At 45.0% G+C, this 17,376-nt stretch overlaps 1 protein-coding gene across 3 annotated transcripts in view; it reads right to left on the bottom strand.

Moving 5' to 3' along the window:
* LOC137377558 (serine/threonine-protein kinase PAK 3) overlaps positions 1–17,376 on the bottom strand; it is a 283,689-nt gene that overhangs the window by 89,204 nt on the left and 177,109 nt on the right. For all 3 annotated transcript variants that reach the window (XM_068047299.1, XM_068047302.1, XM_068047300.1), the window contains exons 2-3: positions 12,123–12,319; positions 544–644 (exon numbers count right to left, since the gene is read on the bottom strand). In XM_068047299.1, coding sequence (XP_067903400.1) covers positions 544–644; positions 12,123–12,297 — 276 coding nt within the window. In that variant the 5' untranslated portion in view covers positions 12,298–12,319. The remainder of the gene's footprint in view (positions 1–543; positions 645–12,122; positions 12,320–17,376) is intronic.

Raw genomic sequence — 17,376 nt, 5'->3', positions numbered from 1 at the left:
GATCTTCTACCTCAACAGTTTTCCACCCTATCCCTGCATCCCTTGATTCCCTTAATGCCCAAAAATCTATGACTTCAGCCTTGAATATATTCAATGACTAAGCATCCGCAGTCCTCTTGGATACAGAATTCCAAAGATTCACAATCCAAAGTGAAGAATGTCTCCTAATCTCAGTCCTAAATGGCCAACCGCTTATCCTAGGCCTATGTCCCCCAGCTCTAATTAAGAGGAGGCAAAATGGATAGCTCTTTCTAACAAGAAGCAACATTTTTATTGCCTCCCTAAACAACTGAGTTGAAATTAGGAAATCACTTCAGAATTGAGGGGGAGGAACTTGTGCCCGAACATTCCCTGAGGAGCAGGTTAACGCACCTAGCGGCAAAGGAACACCCACTGGTGTCAATATGCCCAGAGTTCCAGGCTGAAAGAAAAATGGCCAATTATTTAGAGTGTTTGAAATAGTTACACATCAGGCTAAGATAGTCTCTCAATTATCAACTGCCAGTGTTCAACCATTAATGTTTCATGCAAGAGCTTACTCACTGTAAATTCTCCGGTGACTGCATCAAATCCCACATGAATCGTGTGCTCAAAATCTGAAGGGAGAGAGATCTCTGGACGTTCTTTTTCTTTCTTCTTGTTGGCTAGAGGCAGGAAGAGAGAACATACATTTTTTTTAAATGTTGTTGGGAAACTTTCGGCTCTGAATAATCTTTCACCAGAGTTGAAATTCAGCCCAGTGAATATAGATGAAGGTGATGATACCCTGATGACAAGTTAAGGCATCAAATGAACTGAAAGTAGAACAGAAAACCCACATCTGAAAGCTGTTTGTCCAGCCTCATCAATAGTCCACCACAGATATATCAAAGTTCACATATAAAGTAAGGGAATTTTTTGGAAATATCTGAGACACGCCAGAAGTACCATAACCTTGGAGTAGAGTAACAACTGTACAGCACTACTTTACCCACAGAAGGGTACACGTTACCCATTATAAATAATGTATAGGTTGAACCATTTATCAATTAAAACATGCCAAACAGTGGAAGTAGCATGCAATAGACAGAGCTAAGCGATCCCACATCCAACGGATCAGATCTAAGCTCTGCAGTCCTGCCACATCCAGTTGTGAATGGTGGTGGACAATTAAACAGCTGACAGGAGGAGGAGAAGGCTTCACAAATATCCCGTCCTCAACAACGTAGGAGCTCAGCATGTCAGTGCAAAAGACAAGGTTGAATAATTTGCATCCATCTTCAGCTGGAAGTGTCAAGTGGATGATCCATCTTGGCCTCCTCCTGAGGTCCCCAGCATCACAGATGCCAGTCTTCAGCCAATCCGATTCTTAGACTTTCTAGCGGCTTGATACAACTGAGTGGCTTGCTCGGCCATTTCAGAGGGCATTTAAGAGTCAACCACATTGCTGTGGGTCTGGAGTCACATGTTGGTCAGACCAGGTAAGGACAGCAGATTTCCTTCCCTAAAGGATGTCAGTGAACCAGATGGGTGATATCAAGATACGACTGAAGGCACTGGATACTGCAAAGGCTTTGGGCCCTGACAACATTCCGGCAATAATATTGAAGACCTGTGCTTCAGAACTAGCCACACCTCTAGCCAAGCTGTTCCAGTACAGCTACAACACTGGCATCTACAAGGCAATGTGGAATTGCCCAGGCATGTCCTGTGCACGTGGGCGGCACAGTGGCGCAGTGGGTAGCACCGCAGCCTCACAGCTCCAGGGACCCGGGTTCATTTCTGGGTACTGCCTGTGCGAGGTTTGCAAGTTCTCCCTGTGGGTTTTTGCCAGGTGCTCCGGTTTCCTCCCACCACCAAAGACTTGCAGGTAATAGGTAAATTGGCCATTGTAAATTGGCTCTAGTATAGGTAGGTGGTAGGGAATATGGGATTATTGTAGGGTTAGTATAAATGGGTGGTTCCTGGTCGGCACAGACTCGGTGGGCCGAAGGGCCTGTTTCAGTGCTGCATCTCTAAATAAATAAAATAAAAAGCAGGATAAATCCAACCCGGCCAATTACCGCCCTTTCAGTCTACTCGCGATCATCAGCAAAGTGATGGAAGGTGTCGTCGATAATGCTATCAAGCGGCACTTGCTCAGCAATACACTGTTCACTGATGCGCAGTTGGATTCTGCCAGGGCCACGCAGCTCCTGATCTCATTACAGCCATTGCCCAAACATGGACAAAAGAGCTGAACTCCAGAGGTGAGTGAGAGTGACTGCCCTTGATATCAAGGCAGCATTTGACTGAGTGTGGCATCAAGGAGCCCTAGCAAAACTGCAGACAATGGGAATCAGGAGGAAAACTCTCCACTGGTTGAAGTCATACCTAGCACAAAGGAAGATGTTTGTGGTTGTTGGAGGTCAATCATCTCAATCACAGAACATTACTGCAGGAGTTCCTCAACGTAATGTCCTAGGCCCAACCATCTTCAGTTGCTTCATCAATGACCTTCCCTCCACCATAAGGTCATAAGTGCGGATGTTCGCTGATGATTGCACAATGTTCAGCACCATTCGTGACTCCTCAGATACTGAAGCAGTCAATCTCCATATGCAGAAAGACATGGACAACATTCAGGCTTGGGCTAATAAGTGGCAAGTAACATTCGCACCACAAATGTGCCGGGCAATGACCATCTCAAACAAGAGAGAAGCTAATCATCTCCATTTGATGTTCAATGGCATTATGATCACGGAATCCCCCACTATCAACATCCTGGGGGTTGCCATTGACCAGGAACTGAACTGGAGCAACCACATAATGCTATGGCTACAAGAGCAGATGCCAAAGGCTACGAATTCTGTGGCGAGTGACTCATCTCCTGTCTCTCCAGTGCCTGTCCACCATCTACAAGGCACAAGCCAGGAGTGTGATGGAATACTCTCCACTTGCCTGGATGGGTGCAGCTGCAACAGCACTCAGGAAGCTCAACACCATTCAGGACAAAGCAGCTTGCTTGATTGGCACCCCATCCACCACCCTCAACATTCATTCCCTCCACCAACGACGCACAGTGGCAGCAGTGTGTACCATACACAAGATGCACTGCAGCAACTCACCAAGGCTCCTTCGACAGCACGTTCCAAACCTCTACATCTAGAAAGACAAGAGCAGCAGATGGATGGGAACACCACCATCTGCAAGTTCCTCTCCTAGCCATGCACCATCTTGACTCGGAACTATATCACCGTTCCTTCATTGTCGCTGGGTCAAAATCCTGGAACTCTCTTTCTAACAATACTGTTGGTATACCTACACTTCAAGGACAGCAGTGGTTCAAGAAGGCAGCTCACCACCACCTTCTCAAGGGTAATTAGGGATGGATAATAAATGCTGGCCTAGCCAGCAATGCCCACATCCCACCAACGAATAAAACAAAATCCATGCAGAGAAACTGCAGGAACTCGAACGTTCCTCATGTCTCATTTACTGAACTGGACATAGTCGTCAAGGTGTGGTCTGACCAGAGCATTGTACAGTCTGAACATCAACTCCACTCACATGTTCCTTACTGGTCTGTATATATAGAATCATAGAGTGGTTACAGCACAGAAGGAGGCCATTGGGCCCATTGTGCCCATGCCAGCTCTCTGCAAGAGAAATTTAACTAGTCCCGCTCCCATGTCCTTTCTCAGAAGTCCTGCAGTTTTTCTCCCTTCAGGCTCTAATCCAATTTCCTCGGCTCCCCACCACCTCCACCTCATAGCCTCGGCTCCCCACCACCTCCACCTCATAGCCTTGGCTCCCCACCACACCACCAGATATCCTCAGCTCTTCCTCACCTTCACCATCTGGTTTAACATAAAAAGGAAAAAAACTATAAACACTGAAATCTGAAACAAAAAAACAAAACTTCATAGAAACACACAAGTCCACACAGGTTCTGTGAAGAAACATTGACTAGTTATACCTGAAACCTCAATGAGCATGCTAACTGATCGGCTGTGCACTTCTGGCAATTTTTATTTTAGTTTACGGTTCTGTTTGCTTTGATGATTGCTGTTCTAGAGGGATTGAGTCATAGAGTTATAGGGCCTGATTTTAGATCCCGTCAGGGGCAGGAACGGAGACGGGTGGGTGATGAAAATAACGGCACTGGGCGGTGTGCTAGCTTCCCATTATCCTTCCCGCTGCTGGTGAGTCTCATCAGGCCGGGTTCAGGCCGGCCCCAAGAACCCGTGCACTTCGCAAATAAATCCAATTAAGCAAGTTAAAGAGCTCATTGAGAGCCTATAGAGGGCCAGCTTGAGATTTTGGTGGGGCCTTACGAGTTACACGTTGGGTCGTCACCCTGCTGGCATCATGGGAGCATAAGAGGAGGGGGCAAAGCTTCCAGACACAATTGGGAGTCCACCTGAGTGCAAGGAATGCAGCAGCTGGCAATGGGAACACGACTCTCAGATTTCAGGTCCAGTGGCGATGAGCAGCAACATGCTCCACAGGAAGGGCAGCAGAGCGGCACAGTGGCGCAGTGGTTAGCACAGCAGTCTCACAGCTTCAGTGACCTGGGTTCAGTTCTGGGTACTGCCTGTGCGGAGTTTGCAAGTTCTCCCTGTGACCGCGTGGATTTCTGCCGGGTGCTCTGGTTTCCTCCCACGGCCAAAGGCTTGCAGGTTGATAGGTAAATTGTCCATTGTAAATTGCCCCTAATGTAGGTGGTGGGGATGTGGTAGGGAATATGGGATTAATGTAGGATTAGTATAAATGGGTGGTTGTTGGTTGGCACAGACTTGGTGGGCCAAAGGGCCTGTTTCAGTGCTGTATCTCTTAAAAAAAAAGAGAGGGGCAGGAAGGCCACAGAGGCCATTCCTCCAGCATAGGATCTACCAGCAAAGAAGGAGTTACCTCAAGAAGAACCAGAACCAGTGCAGCTGGCAGATGGTCCCAGAGATTTGTGCCCTTGTTGCAGAAGACATCAGATCTCACATCACTGACTGCCATGTCCTGCCAGTAGCTGTGAAAGCCACAGTGGACTTGAACTTCTTTACCTCTGGCTCCTTCCAAGGATCAGCTGAGGACCTTGGTGGCTTGTTGCAATCAGCTGCACACCACTACAGGTCACTGACTGGACTGTACATTCATTTCCAGACAGATGGGGTTTCACAGGCACAGAGGGCAGTGGGTTTCGTGTTCATTGCTGAATTTCCCCAGGTGGAGAGCATCATCAATTGCACCCATGGGGCCGTCAAGGCATCCAGTGAGATTCATCAACAGGAAGGGCTTCCACTCCCTGAATTTTTCAGCTGGTCTGCAACTACAAGAGCTTCCTGCATGTGTGTACTCACTTTCCTGGCAGCTGCCATGACTCTTTCATCCTCCAGCAGTCAAGACTGCCACAGCTCTTCACTCCAACCCCCAAAGTCCGTGGATGGATTCTAGGGGACAAGGGTCTTGAAGAGATGGTTACTGACCTCTTTACATGACCCAGAGACGAAGCCACAGAGGCGCTACAACCGAAGCCATCTGCTCACAAGGCCCACCATCGAGCAGGCCACTGGGTTACTGAAGATGCAGCTCTGGGGCCTGGACTGGCAAGGTGGCTACCTACAGTACACTCCTGCAAGCATGCAAGGGTCTTGCTCATCATAGTGGTCTGCTGCGCTCTCCATAACATGGCCCTCCAGAGAAGTGTGGATCTTTAAGAGGGTGAGGCCCTAGAATGACACAGCTCATCAGAGGAAGAAGAGGAGCAGGACGTGGAAGGAGGAGGAGGTGGAGCAGGAGGAGGAAGATGCAGAACACAGAGGTACGCTGTCTGCACGAGGAGTGGCCGACCCAGCACAAGATTCGAGGGTCTTGTGAGGATGCCATTGACGTCAGGGATCATCTGTTTCACCTATGCTCTTCTAACCCAGGAGGACAGCATGGTCTGGAACTCACTTTGAGATGCCTGTGAGAGCACTTCCGTTGAAGACACAGTCTGGAATCACCCCACTCATACTGCCAATGAAGGATGCACATCTGTCCAGAGGTTTCACTGCCCCTGTTCCAGGATCCTTGCTCCCCATCACCAATTAATCCCTCTTTTCTTGTCTTCGCTATTAAAGAATGGAAGCTCAGACTTGTGGCACCATGTGTCAATATTTACATGGTGTGGAAAAATAGAAAAAGTTCACATTTACAGGTGAGTAAAACCCCAGTGAACCACTCAGTGCTCTGTCTGACGTGGTGGCCTCCGGTCTCAGCCACTTCTACGTGATGCCCCATTGTGGCCTCGGATGAGGTGGTGGCAGCCTGCTCAATTGTCTCTGCTTGGGGCTGAGATGCACGTGGCAGTCGTCCTCATCGTGGAGGTGCCAGTGGAGGCTGCTGCACTGGCGTCAATGAAGGGGCAGCCTATGTTCTATGTTGTTCTATGACTCTGCTGCGCAGATGGTCCCTCAGTCAGAAGGCCAAGAAGGCTGATGATGATGCCCAGTGAGGGGTGACACCTTCATACTCCTGGGTGACTGTCTCAGCCTTGGCTGGCACTTTGGATGGGCTGGAAGAGACCACCAGTGAGGGCACAACTGGCATCCCCTCTGCACCACTAGTGCCATTGACCAGTCCATGCTACAGAGTGTGGCATGCACTCTGCGAATGTCAGAACGCAGTTCCTGCATGTACTCTGAGTGATGCCACTTATGGCTCTCCATGAGGTTGGCCACTCTCTCAATGCTCATGCATTCAAAGCCCTGAGTCATGGTAGTGCACATGAGCTGAATGGACTCCTCCATTCTGAGCCCAAGACCCCGCACTGCCTCAAGGAACATGTAGGAACACATTGGTTTCTGCTTTCTTTTTATTCTTTCACAGGATGTGGGTGTTGCTGGCTAGGCCAACATTTATTGCCCATCCCTAATTGCCCTTGAGAAGGTGGTGGTGAGCTGCCTTCTTGAACTGCTGCAGTCCATGTGGCGTAGGGACACCCACGGTGCTATTAGGAAGGGAGTTCCAGGATTTTGACCCAACGACAGTGAAGGAACAGCGATATAGTTTCAGCAGAAAAATATCTGATCTAAAACGTAAACTCTGCTTCTCTCTCCACAGATGCTGCCTGACCTGTTGAGTTTTTCCAGCATTTTCTGTTTTTATTTCAGATTTCCAGCATCTGAAATATTTTATTTTTATCCTCCTGATCACACTTCGTCTGCTCACATTCTCAGCTAACTCTATCCAGGCTGCTTGGTTTGGGAGGATAGCCTTCTCCTACCAACCTCCAGAAAGAGGACCTCCCTCCTCTCCCTTACTGCCTGAAGGAGGATGTCCAGGTTGGTGTCCGCAAAATGGGTGGCAGCCCTGCCCAGGGTGCCAGCTCTCTGCCTCTCTTCTGGGATCCTTGGTGCTTTCATCCTTTAAATTAAAAGGCAGCCACGGTAATGGCTGCTGTGGTCTGTTTAAATCGAACCTGCACTCACTCAGTCCCGCCTCCATTTCCTCCCCCATAACCACTAATTAGTTGCCCAACCCACCCTCCTGCCAATTAACAGTCCATCATTGTGAAAATCAGGGGACTGTGTTGCTTCCACCCCAGAGCTGAGTCGGGAAATGGTCCCAATGTCGGTTTCCTGACGCCGGAAGGAAAATCATGCCCACAGAGTCATTCGGGCACAGAAGGAGGCCATTCGGCACATCAAGTCCATGCCAGCTCTCTATAGAGCAATCTCATGAGTCCCATTACCTGCTCTAAGCCCACAGACCTGCAAGTTTATTTCTCACAAGTGCCCATCCAATTTCCCTTTGGAATCATTGATTGTCTCCCCTTCCACCATCCTCGCAGGCAGAGAGTTCCTGATCATTACCACTCGACGTGTAAAAAAGTTCTTCCTCACCTCCCCCTGTATCTCTTACCCAAAGTCTTACATTTGTGCCCCATAGTTATTGTACCATCAGCTAATGGGAATAGCTTTTCTTTGTCTACCTTATCTAAACCTGTCATTATCTTGCACACCTCTATCAAATCTCACCTCAAACTCCTTTGCTCCAAGGAGAACAACCCCAGCTTTTTCAACTAATCTTGTAGCTAAAATCCTTCATCCCTTGAACAATTCTGGTAAATTTCCTCTGGACTCTCTCAAGGATCCTTACATCTTTTCTAAAGTGTGGTGATCAGAATTTGATGCAATGCTTTAGCTGTGGCCTAAAAGGTTCAGCATAACTTCTCTTCTTTTGTATTCAATGCCTCTATTTATGAAGCCCAAGATCCCATATGCTTTGCTAACCACTCTTTCAATATGGCCTGACACCTTCAAAGATCTTTGTACATAAACCCCCCTGTCCCTGCAAACTCTTTAGAACTGTGCCATTAAGTATATATCGTCTCTCCCTAGCCCATCTGCCAAAATGCACCACCTCATCCTTCTCTGTATTAAGTTCCATCTGCCACTTGTCTGCCCATTCTGCTAGCCTATCCATGTCCTATTGCATTCAATTGGTATCATTCTCATTGTTTGGCACACCTCCAAGTTTGGTATCATTGGCAAATTTTGAAAGTTTACTCTGTATTCTAATATGCAAGTCATTTATCTATATCCAAAAAAGCAGTGGTCCCAGCACCAAACCTTGGGGAATACCACTGTCTACCATCCTCCAGTCTGGAAAAACATTTACCACGACTCACTGTTTTCTGTCCTTAAGCCAATTTTTTATCCAAGCTGACACTGATCCTCCTATTCCATGAGCCTCAACTTTGTTAACCAGCCTATTTTGTGTGGCACTTTGTCAAATGCTTTCTTAAAATTCATATAGACAACATCCACCTCATTCCCTTCATCAACCTTCTCTGTTACTTCATCAAAAAATTTAATTAGATTAGTCAAGTACAAACTGCCTTTTACAAATCTGTGCTTGTGCTCCCTAATTAACTCAAACTTCTCTAGGTGCCTGTTGATTATTTTCCCTGATTCTAAAACCTTACCCACAAGTGATGTTAAACTGACTGGCCTGTAGTTACTAGGAATGACCTCACACCCTTTCTTAGATAAAGGTCGTATATTTGCTATTCTCCAAATCTCTGGCACCTCCCCCGTATCTAAGGATGATTAGAAGATTATGGCAATCCCTTCTGCTATCTCCACCCTTACTTCCTTTAGCAACCTAGCCATCCGGACCAGGAAACTTATCCTCTCTAAGCATAGCCAGCCTTTCCAGTACATCCTTCCTATCAAGTTTCACCCCATCCATTACCTCTAACATCTCGACTTCTACCAACGTTTTGTCAGCAACCTCTTCCTTAGTAAACACTCGTACAAAGCACTCATTAAGTATTCTAGCCTTGCTTTGCCTCTAAGCATATATTACCCTCTTTGAACCTAAGAGGCCCCACTCCACCTCTTACTAGCCGTTACTATTTACATTCTGGGAGAAGTTTTTTTCAGTTCCCTTCTATTCTCCTTCTCATATTCTCTCTTTGCCAGTCTTATTTTCCTCTTCACTTCCCATCTCAACTTATTGTATTTGGAATGGTTCTTGCTTGATAAAATTTACTCGTCTTTTCTTGTTCCATCATATTCTCTATCTCCGTCGTCATCCAAGGAGCCCTGACTTTGGTTTCCCTACCTCTCCCCCTTGTTGGAATGTACCTCACCGGTACCTGAAAGATCTCCTAAAAAATCACCCATTGTTCAGTTACAGTTTTTCCTGTTAATCATCGGTTCCGTTTTACCCTGGCTAGATCCCCTCTCATCCCATTGACGTTATCCCTCTCCCAATTTAGAAGTTCTACTTCAGATTGCTCCTTGCTCTAAACTATATGAATCAATGATGATCATTCCTAACCATGTGTTCCCATAGACATTTGATCCACTTGGCCCACCTCATTCCCCAGTACCAGATCCAGCAATGCCTCCTTCCTAGTTGGACCGAGAAACACTATTTGGAAATGGAACACCACTAACTGGGCTGAAGGTGAGCTCAGCACCCAATTAGTGGTGCCAGGCGCTGCATGGAGGCAGGAGCTGGCTTTACATTGGAATGCTCAGAGGAAGACAGCAGCCATGACAGGGTATGCCATAGCCTTACAGAATGCAGCAGGCAGGTGATCAGAGGGCCAGCAGCTGCACTGTGCCTACAAGCAGCCAAATGGAAGGTATTCAACCAGCTCTTTTTGCATCACCCTCTTTTCCCCACTCATTTTTACTCAACAGCACTGCACTTTATGGCACCCCGCAGTGCTCCTGACAGGTCAGCACTGACGTGCCCTAATAATCTCCGTCCCTGGTAATCGAAAATTTTAGGCTGCTCCTCGGAAGCCTTCTAAAGAGTTCAGCAATGAGCTGCACTATCACTTAATTGGAGACATGCAGGTTTCCCATCGCCCCACCTCCCTGCCCTCTAGTGAATATAGGCCTAGTCGACCCAATCTCTCCTCATACGTCAAACCTGCCATCCCAGCAATCAGCCTAGTAAATCTTCTTTGCACTCCCTCCATGGCAAGAACATCCTTCCTCAGATAAGGAGACCAAAACTGCATACAATACTCCAGATGTGATCTCACCAAGGCCCTGTATAACTGCAGTAAGACATCCTTGCTCCGTACTCAAATCCTCTTGCAATGAAGGCCAACATAACATTTGCCTTCCTAACTGCTTGCTGCACCTGAATGCTTGCTTTCAGCGATTCGTGTACTAAGACACCCAGGTCTCGTTGCACCTCCCTCTTTTCCAATCTATCACCATTCAGATAATAATCTGCCTTTCTGTTTTTACAACCAAAGTGGATAACCTCACATTTATCCACGTTATACTGCATCTGCCATGCATTTGCCCACTCACCCTACTTGTCCAAATCACACTGGAACCTCTTTGCATCCTCCTCACAGCTCACTTTCCTCCCCAGCTTTGTGTCGTCTGTAAACTTGGAAATGTTACATTTAGTTCCCTCACACAAGTCATTAATATATATTGTGAATAGCTGGGACCTAAGCACTGATCCCTGCGGTACCCCACTCGTCATTGCCTGCCACCTGGAAAAAGACTTGTTTATTCCTACTCTCTGTTTCCTGTCTGTCAACCAATTCTCAATCCATGCCAGTATATTACCCCTAGTCCCATGTGTTTTAATTTTGCATACTAACCTCTTATGTGGGACCTTATCAAAAGCCTTCTTTAAATCCAAGTACACCACATCCACTGGTTCTCCCTTATCTATTCTACTAGTTACATCTTCAAAAAACTCCAGTAGATTTGTTTAGCATGATTTCCCTTTCGTAAACCCATGCTGACTTTGCCGAATCCCGTTTATGCTTTCCCTACGGGAATGCGATTTTTGATGCGAGCTCGCATCCATGCTCACCCCCAAGGCCAATTGATAATTCAGCCCCAGCAGTCTGAATCTGACAGCAGAAATACAGAACAGAACTCCCATCCACCCTCGCTAAAAGCTGTAGGTGCAGCCACAAATTGTGGGGACAGGCTCATTATCCTATTTGAGGTGAGAAGCCCACACCCATAAAGGAGGATCAGAGGACAGGAAAATTAGAAGCTTGGGGAGAAAAGTGATAAATCTCCAAAATTATTTAGAAATGCAGCTTAGAATCAAATAACCAATCTTGGAAAGTTAATCAATTCCTTCGGGGAACCGTTACCTTTGCCTTTGGTGCCTTCTGGGGCCCCAGGAAGGCCCTTAATAAGGAACTCATAGCACACTCAGCTGGCAAGAGTTCCTTTGAGACCTGATAACAGCATAATGGGTGGAATTCCTCGAGCCCTCCTCTACTAAACCTCACATTAGGGCATGATTCCACAGGCATTGGTTACTCTATGGTCTCACACAAGTGCCATTCTTCCTGTCTGAACTAAAACAGTGAATGACAGACAACTGGTTGGAAACATCACAGCCAAGATATGTCCCGCCCTCATCCAACAACCACACATCCAACGTTCCAACAGTGCTCATCAGGTGATATTCAAAAACTTGATTATTCCCTCCTACCTAAATCAGGTACACTGAGGCCAAATATGGCATGCCTACATAAACCCAGCAGAGATCCATTATATTCGCACAGACCTAGGATTAAATCTTAGCCTCATCACATCAAATAAAGAAGTCTTTTCATCTTCCTTTCATCTTGCAAGACATCTAACTTTAGAAATGCAGTAGAGAAGCTGATACTTTACTCTTATCTCCTGCTCCTGGGAAGATTGAGCGAAGTCTGGCTTTCTTGTTCTTCTCCTCAGGAACCAGTGGGAGAGGCTTTGAGCCGTGATTAAGGGAAGATGAATCGCGATTATTACTGTTCATTCTCAAGGGAGGAGCTGGTGGTTTCTCTTCAGAATCAACACTATCTGACATCTTCAGCAGTCGTCACATGTAACTAGAAAGGGTGAAGAAAGGAACATTAATATTTTCATCATTTAACAGGGCATTACTTTCTGAAGCTCATTTACATGAAGCAATCAACACACATGTTCAATGTAGAAACATGAGCAAGCATGACAAATTTAGGGGGAAAAAGTTGCAATTTCCTCTATGGGATATTTATCAGCCAAAAACAATTTATTGGCAATCTCTCTCTGTCTTCCAGCCATCCCTTTCTTTCAAACACAATTTAGCCTTCTTTCACAACACAAGTTATGTTGCAAAGATCTTCCTGGCATACACCATTTGCCCCTCACAAAATGCCAATTCAGATTTACAACCCAGAGAGATAGATCAGAGTCTGTGTTTGGAGGATAGGGGGAGGGCTGCGAGTAAGAAGGAAAAATCAATTTGAAATATAGCTGCACTGACTTTACAATTTAAAATGTCCCCTCTCCACCTACCCCCACCACCCCCCCCATTCCCCCCACCCCACACACACACCTCCCAAATTCATCATTCATTTTGGTGATTAAAAGTGAATGTACCAACACTGGAACACATTGCTCTGCACAATTCTGCAGGGAAACCATCTGTGTGTTACGAGCAGGATAATTCCTGACCTCCATCTATACTGAATTTACCAATGTGCAAATGATCACATAGAACCCCAATTTACACCACTTCATTTCAAAGACATTTGATTTTTACTTACCACCGTGAAAATAAAAGATTAGTAAGATTGGTTGCAAACATATTTCTGCACTTTAGTGCTTTCTTGGATCCAAGTGCACCCAGCAGTACAGCAGTCCATTAGAATCTTACACAATATACTAGGGACAGAAGAGATCAGAGAAAGCGGACAACCCTTCAATGTAATCTTTGGGGGAAAATAGAAGGAACACCATGTTTATATCATTTATGCACTAGCACTAGCAGTTCTGTATCAGAATTCAGAGTAACAAGAATACAAATTGTTTTTGTTTATGCCAATAGGTATTGTGTTTTCAGGGAAATGTTAAAGCTTTGTATTTCTCTAATTTTCCTTTGGGTTAAACCATTAGCAATAGTTTGTATTGTCATGGGTTACATCTAAATTAATCTCCAAAGGGATGCGAGTAGGCACAGGTAAATTTTAAAAGCAGAGACTGAATAATTCCAGGGGAACAGGCTCCATTAGCCAAATGTTAACTAACCTTCAAACACAAATGTACATATAAAATTAGATCAGAATTAGGTGCACATTTTGGAAATATATCAAAAATTGCCTAATTTTTCCTATGGAATATCCCATACTCATCACCCTTGACAGTATGTCTGCAGAGAGAACATGACTCGCAAGTGTTGATGGAATTAAAATATTTCAATAAAGAAGAACTAACAGTCTCACCAGTTCCTTCAGATACAGCCCCTTCCGTTTATAAACCTGTATCCGCATTACTTTAATTGCAATAGTTGTCTTATCAAAATGGTTATTCCTTTTGCTATGAACTAGGGAACGTCATCTGTGAAAATGCCACCAATTAGCCTTAAATATGTTGGTTCCAGTGTTTGGATGGATAACAATTTTTGCTCAGTTGGCAAGAGAAATGTTTTATCAATTTTTACCTTTTGAAAGTTTAACCTCTGGTTATTAACCTCCCTTTGCAGTTCAAGGCAGTGCAGCTTGTAAAACGAACATGCTGCATTAAGAGTAGGCCTGTTGAGCAGACTGGCTTTTCTCATTTCAATATTGGTTAAAAAAAAATTATAAACATTATGCTTAAATCAGGTCAGCACTGTCACTACCCACTAAAGGTGTTATTTCTGAGACTTCCATCTCACATAACTGCAGTTACACTGTTGGCCCCAGTAGGATATCACAAGCATTTCTTTTAGAGTGAGACAGTTACACTGCTATTCAAAGAAGGCAGAGTTCCATTCTTAAATGCATGCATAGAACTCTGTACATCAGTCTTCAACCACCATTGATATTGCTAAAGTTAGAAAGAAGCTCTTTAAAATTCTAAGCTTAAATGTTTAGTATTAACAATGGCTTAGTAAACCACCAGAAAAAAGATTAAAACATTTAGATTCACATCAGCAGCTCCGGTGCACATTGGCTGTTTTTCTCTACATTAATACAGTGGCTATATTTCAAGGTAACTCATTGGCTGTGAAGCACTTTGGGACATCCTGACATCCTGAAGACTAAAAGGTGCTATATAAATTCAAGTTCGTGCTCCTCCAGGTGGTGTAGCACCATTTCAGAAACATTCATCAAAAAGTGACTGGCACATAGCTGTATGACTGTTCTATTGCCCATCTTGCTTTGGTACAACATAAAACTGCTTTGGACAGATAAAGTTGTGCCTTACAACTATTTGATTGACTGTGTGTTAGTAGGAACGTGTATTAGAAAATCTCAAGTTCAGCCAGAGCAGCTGCAACTGTCTCACTGCTTCCATCTATAGGCATTCAGCTCAGTGCATCCTTTTTCTCCCAAGTTTCATATTTTCCCTGTCGATGAAAGTGCTCTGTGACGTGTGGTCCAAAATGTAAAACATGCTGCATAACCACATCATTGGCATACAGCAAAGACTCAAGTATAAAGTACTACACTTAGCAGAAACCTTTACGGAGAGGGGTTTTGGAGAGTTCTGAAGTTAGTCCAACCACCCAAGGTTTAAAATCATTTGAAACTGTGCCTTATTGCCTAAAAAGAGATCAGGATAATATTATAAAAACAAAATACTGCGGATGCTGGAAATCTGAAATAAAAACAAGAAATGCTGGAACCACTCAGCAGGTCTGGCAGCATCGGTGGAAAGAGAAGCAGAGTTAACGTTTCGGGTCAGTGACCCTTCATCAAACTGGAAGTGGTAAGGTAGGCAAAATAGCATGGAAATAGAGCAGCTGAAAAACATTTTGGTCCTCCTCAAACTGAGAAAATGATGATACGGGAATGGAAGAAGCAAGAGGAAGAACTGGTGAAAATAAAAAGCAGCAAGCACACATTTCAGAGGCATGCTTCAAAATGGCCACAGTTAGAAGAAGAGGTGAAAAATTAAATAATGGACGACAAGAAAAATGAAATTTCTGTATCTACCAAAATGACTGTAGGTGAAGCAAGAAGAGTAGTGGTAGCAAGTGGCATTACTGATTTACGAAAAGGCACAGGCTAAACATGCGCACTAGATGAAAGATAGCACAGAAGATGCCAGCCAAACACGAAGCAAAGATATTTGAATTTCACGGGCACATGATTATTGCAAGGAAAAAGGCGTGTTTTGAACTTGGGCAGGTAGGCAATAGTTTCCCTAACTTTTCATGTTCCAAGAAGACTGTGGACATTAAAGGCACTAAAACAATACCAATAAAAAAGTGTGGCCATGAGAAAACCCACTACACTGTCATTTTGGCAAAAAACTGCCACCATCTTTAAGAGAAAAACAGCACCACACATTGAAATTCGACATGGAATTCTTGTTCACCTTCATCCTCGGGGATGGATGAAAGAAGAAGGGATGCAATTGTGGCAGGAGAAAGGGTGGTCAAACATCCAATTGGCCTTCTAAAAAAAAAGCCAATGGGCATATGACCAGTTCTGGGCATATGTAACTGAGGCCACGAAAAGGAGGGTTGCAGAATTGAAGGCATAGCTAGTTGTGATCCCAGACGGTCTTACGTGCGAATTACAGCCCCTGGACATTTTGATAAACAAGCGATTTAAATAATTCATGCATGAGAAGTAGACCCAATGGATTGAGACTCCAAGTCATGACTTGACACCAACAGGACGAATGAAGCAGCCCAACATTTCGCCGGTGTGCAAGTGGATGAGAAATTCATGGCACTTGATGGAACAAAATACAATTGTGAAGTGATTTAAGAAGTGTGGCATCAGCAATGCCCTAGATGACAGTGAAGATGATGGACTATTTGAAAAAAGTGACAGTTCACGTAACACCAGTGATGAGGAATGGTTCCCTGAGCAGACCGCCAAAGTCATCTGGTGGAATGCCTCATCACCAGAACTTTCAAACAAGCACCAAGATGTAGCTTGGCTGCTGGTGAGAAGAGCCCTTCCCGTCAGATCCTTCCTGCATGCCCGAAGTCACGCCCCCTCCGCACAATGCCCCCACGGTGGCTGTGGTGGGGAAGAGACGGTTGCCCACCTCCTCCTGGAATGTCTATTTGCAAAGCAGGTGTGGAAAGAGCTGCAGTGGTTTTTGTCGAGGTTCATCCCAAGCAGCTCTGTAACACAGGAGTCTGTGCTCTACGGGCTGTTCCCTGGGACACACACCGAGACAAACATCAACTGCTGCTGGAGGACTATCAATTCGGTGAAAGACGCTCTTTGGTCTGCCCGAAACTTGCTGGTCTTCCAATGCAAAGAGTTGTCCACCACCGAATGTTGCAGACTGGCACATTCCAAGGTCCAGGACTACGTGCTGAGGGACGCACTAAAGCTTGGGGCAGCCGCAGCAAAGGCTCAATGGGGAAAGACCACAGTGTAAGGTCCCCCCACCAAGCTGAACTGAGGGGCTGGATCCATGGGAAACCCCTCGAACTGTATCGGGAAAAATTTAATTTGCTGTAAAATGTAAAAATGTAATTGGCATGACAAATGTGAAATGGAAGAGTTGTGAGGCATCTCATGATTGTATTGAAGCAAACGGACCTCCTTTGCACTGTTTGTATTTTTTGACTTGGTGCTGTTTAAACTGGTAATGTAATTTTTACAGATTTTTATGAATAATGTATATTTTGGAAATAAAAAAAAACAGTGATGAGGAATTTTGGGCTTCTATGATTAGTAAGACTTCATGCTACATTGTTGTTCTTGTTCCGTAATGGTCAATGTTAATAGTTACACTTCGTGCTGCATTGTTGCTTTTGTTCTGTGATGGCAAATATTAATATTAAGTAACTATATGCACTGAAATTTCTTTTCCTGTATTTTTCTTTTTAAAATCCTGGTGTGTCCTACGATCCAGTGTGTCATATAGTCCAGCAAATATGGTACTTATTACTCCTTCTTTGGCCTCCTTATCTCGAGAGACAATGGGTAAGCGCCTGGAGGTGGTCAGT

Source organism: Heterodontus francisci, chromosome 15, assembly GCF_036365525.1.
Source record: "Heterodontus francisci isolate sHetFra1 chromosome 15, sHetFra1.hap1, whole genome shotgun sequence".
NCBI lineage: Eukaryota > Metazoa > Chordata > Chondrichthyes > Heterodontiformes > Heterodontidae > Heterodontus > Heterodontus francisci.
The sequence above is the reverse complement of the archived record's forward strand: the minus strand, read 5'-3'. Positions and strand labels throughout refer to the sequence as shown.